Source organism: Morone saxatilis, unplaced genomic scaffold (genome assembly GCF_004916995.1).
Source record: "Morone saxatilis isolate NCDOM2014 unplaced genomic scaffold, NCSU_SB_2.0 Contig16, whole genome shotgun sequence".
NCBI lineage: Eukaryota > Metazoa > Chordata > Actinopteri > Moronidae > Morone > Morone saxatilis.
The window spans coordinates 14,600,489-14,604,245 of NW_023339718.1; the positions used below are offsets into that span (position 1 = coordinate 14,600,489).

General features: G+C 41.7%; 1 protein-coding gene across 1 annotated transcript in view; it reads left to right on the plus strand.

The window, feature by feature from the left end:
* Window positions 1–3,025, plus strand: part of dhx37 (DEAH (Asp-Glu-Ala-His) box polypeptide 37) — a 10,024-nt gene extending 6,999 nt beyond the window's left edge. Inside the window, exons 20-27 of the mRNA XM_035658821.1 lie at window positions 271–387; window positions 477–649; window positions 741–855; window positions 1,572–1,709; window positions 1,799–1,893; window positions 2,265–2,338; window positions 2,445–2,542; window positions 2,646–3,025. Of these exons, the coding sequence (XP_035514714.1) occupies window positions 271–387; window positions 477–649; window positions 741–855; window positions 1,572–1,709; window positions 1,799–1,893; window positions 2,265–2,338; window positions 2,445–2,542; window positions 2,646–2,722 (887 nt within the window). The 3' untranslated portion in view covers window positions 2,723–3,025. The remainder of the gene's footprint in view (window positions 1–270; window positions 388–476; window positions 650–740; window positions 856–1,571; window positions 1,710–1,798; window positions 1,894–2,264; window positions 2,339–2,444; window positions 2,543–2,645) is intronic.
* The last annotated feature ends 732 nt before the right edge of the window (window positions 3,026–3,757 follow it).

Below are 3,757 nucleotides of genomic sequence, written 5' to 3' on the forward strand. Positions count from 1 at the left end.
CCTGAGATAACTTCTGTTATATATTGGCGCTATACAAATAAAATTGAATTGAATTGAATTGATTTGAATTGATTTGAAAAGGGTCTTACTGAGACTTAGTTGAGGAGGGGTTGACCATGGTGCCCCAAAAGGCTACAACTGCAAGATGCTTTAGTAAAAAATATTGACACTTCACAGGCACAGAGAACAGGGTGGGATTTTAGTGACACATAATGCAAAAAAGTAAATTGATGTGGTTATAATATATTTCTATTTACATGTAAACTACAGGTGCTGTTGGTGCTTGTGAATTTGCTGGTTGTACTCCTAAGTTTTGTGAGGACAACGGCTTGAGGTATAAAGCCATGGTGGAGATCAGGAGGCTCAGAGGACAACTTACTAATGCAGGTACACACACACACACACACACACACACACCTATCACATGATGTCCTGCAGAGACAAAACAGAAAAGCATTTGTGTGCTCTCATCCCAGTGAACGCAGTGTGTCCAGAGGTGGGAGCATTTGTGAATCCCAAGATGAGTCCACCGACAGAGCACCAGGTGGTTTGTTTGCGGCAGATTGTTCTGGCCGGACTGGGAGATCATCTTGCAAGGCGCGTACAGGCAGAAGATATACTGGACCCAAAATGGAAGAACGGCTACAAGGCAAGTTGCTCTAAGGACTGTGATTGTGATTTTAGGAGAGTCTACCTCTACTGTCCTTGACCTCCTCACCTTTATCTGATTTTGTTCACAGACGCCTCTAATGGACGAGCCGGTGTTCATTCATCCCACCTCTGCACTGTTCAAAGCGTTGCCCGAGTTTGTTGTCTACCAGGAGATCATGGAGACCACCAAGATGTACATGAAAGGTAAATGAGCTTTGTGTGTTATCTGGTTTGTGCCCTCTGATTTAGAGAGATGTCAAATGTGAAAAAAACGAATTTATTCTTTTTTATAGTAGCAAATTAAGGTTGAATGAAATAGTAAATGTGTGGTACAGATTCAAGCAAGGCTGGCATTCAGTGTGGCTTCCAGTTTTAAGCCCTCACTCACTCACATTGACTGGAAAAATGGTTAATATGAAGTGCAGCCGGGACACAGTACACTTTAACATAATTTTGGACTTTATCTTAAGATACGTCTCTTTTCAGAGACCCAGTTTGGTCGGACAGATATTTTGTTTTAGACCAGAGGTTTTCAAACTGTGGAGGAGATATGTGAGACAAAGATACTGCAGAATTGAAAAAAACCTGGTGTTGTTGTTTGGCCCGTTCACCAACACAGTCAGGAGTTACAGGCAGCAGTAGTGGTTGGGACACACAGCTTGTGGAGGCGTTTAAAACACTTTAAAACCATAGAGAGAGAGAATCATCACATTAGGCTATCAAAGTAATCCAGTGATAGATGTCTGTACAATGCGTACACTGCAAACAGAAATGGTTAATTGGGTATACTTATGGGGTTTGCCAAAATGTAAACAAATATAGGCAAAAAGAGCTCAAGTCTGTTTTGCTGCTCTTACTGAAACAAGATTTGCAGGCTGATGATCTCACCTGGTGAGTGTCTTCCTCCCTGTCTCTGTCAGGTGTGTCAGCAGTAGAAGCAGAGTGGGTCCCCGAGCTTCTGCCTCAGTATTGTCATTTCGGCTCCCCTCTGGAGTCTCCGTCACCGTGGTTCTGTTCTTCCACCGGCACCATCAGATGTCACCGCTCGAGCACCTTCTGTAAGTCTTCTACAGCTGAGCACCACGGCTCTGTTTGTGCTGAAAGGGGGTCCGCGCCTATTTGTGTAACTGCTGTGTCTCTCCTGCAGTCCGTGTCGGTTGGCAGCTGCCAGCAGTGGAGAAGGAATATCCAGACGGCCTGGAGCGTTACAAACTGTTTTCAAGGTTTCTGCTTGAGGGACAGGTACTGCACCAAAACCTGTTCGCTGATCTCTGTTCTGTCTCCATACAGTAAATAAAACAGTTATCACCACTGCCCCCAACCCAATGCAATGACTTCAAACATTTTAAATTAAGTTTAAATGTATAAACAATTCCACACTTTTGGAGTTTTTATCTGAATAAACTTTATATATTGAGCTGTTTTTACATCTGCATTGTCCCCTGTGTGCCAGGCAAAAAAATATGCACTTAAGGTAAATATAAGTAAGAAATATAATCTAAATCTGAACTTCAAACCTGGCACAAACCCCACAAAAGCCATAAAAATGACGCCTGCACCTGACAGTAACACTTAGGTCTTGCATAGTAATGTTTGCTTTGTTTGGTTTGCAGGTTTGTCCTAAACTAAAGAAACATGTTGGCCACCTTCTCTCAAACCCCTCCATCATGCTGAAAACATGGGCAAAGTAAGTTGTTACTCTCACACACTGCTCTGCCCTCTTTGAGGCATTTTTCAGTTTTTGTCAATGAACAAAGGAACTTGTCTTACCTTTTGTGTCGTTGCCGTTTTAGGCTGCAGCCCAGGACGGAGGCTTTGCTGGGAGCGCTGGTGTCAAAGAGAGTTGACTGCAGAGATACCCTCCTCTCTGTCTGGAAAACTGAAGATAAATGTGAGGGTTTAATCTGCTTGGCATGACATTGCCAGAGTCTGATTTGATTAGCCTTATTGTCATTTAATCTTGTCGTTTGTTTTGTATTTTTCTCCTCCTACAGTTCTGTTGTCAGCATACTGCCAGTGGTTACCTGAAGCTGTGCATCAAGAAGTAGCCAAAAGTTGGCCTCCGATATAACTTACATCTAAAAAAGAAGGCAGAAAATGATACAACACACTTGACCAGAGACCTATGTTGACCTACAGATCCATAGAACTCCATAGAAGGCTTGTGTAGACCTGCTAATTTTTAAAGTGCTACTACAATATCACAACACTGCCTTTTCTCAGTTTTGTATTTTATATACTGTATCTATGACTTGTACAGCCTCTTTTCAGGGATCTCTGAGCTTAAACTACGACTTTTAACTTGTTATCAGTGCGCTGCTGTCACTTACATGTCTGATTTGGTCTTCATAAGACTCATTAAAACTGTGCGGCTCTGAATAATGATGGTGTGTGATTTATTCATGCTGTATGTTGACTGGTTGATTAATATTTATGTCAGTTTACTAGTCAGTGTTATTCAGCCTGTGAACACAGAAGAAATAACCCTTGGCTTGGGCACACACAGCCGGTAGAGTGGAGTTACAAATGCATTAACGTTTACCATGCAGGCTGATGAGAAGAAGGCATTGGTGAGACTGAATGTTAGAAACAGCAGTCAACAAAACAGTCCAGTCAGTGTCCATTAAGTAGCTTTTGATTGTTTCACTAGATCTTCCTCAGCAGATGGAGGTCGCCCAGTTGTTAAAATTTCTGTTTTTCTCTTCCTCTTCTTCAAAGACTCCACATCTATGTTTGCTTAAGTTTAGACTGGAAATTAATTCCTGACTTTGGAAACAGTACTTGACAATCCAATTTATCAATTTAGTGAATGAAAGCTCCAAAAAGTGCTACTAATAGACCTTGGGGTGAGATGTCAAATGGTATTAGACATGTTTGGAGTCGGATTAATGCCAAGAGACTAAATGTCAGGATATGTCAGACTTTGTTGCTTCGTCTATTCTGACTGAATTTCTTTAAAACAATTTATCTTGCGAGTCATGTCCCTTTTTATCTTTACATACTGAAAATGTAGGGTCAGAGCCATTGAGATATATCTTATATCCTAATGGCTCTCTGTAGACTCACTGTAGGGTCTCTGTAGACTCTGTAGGCTCACTATAGACTC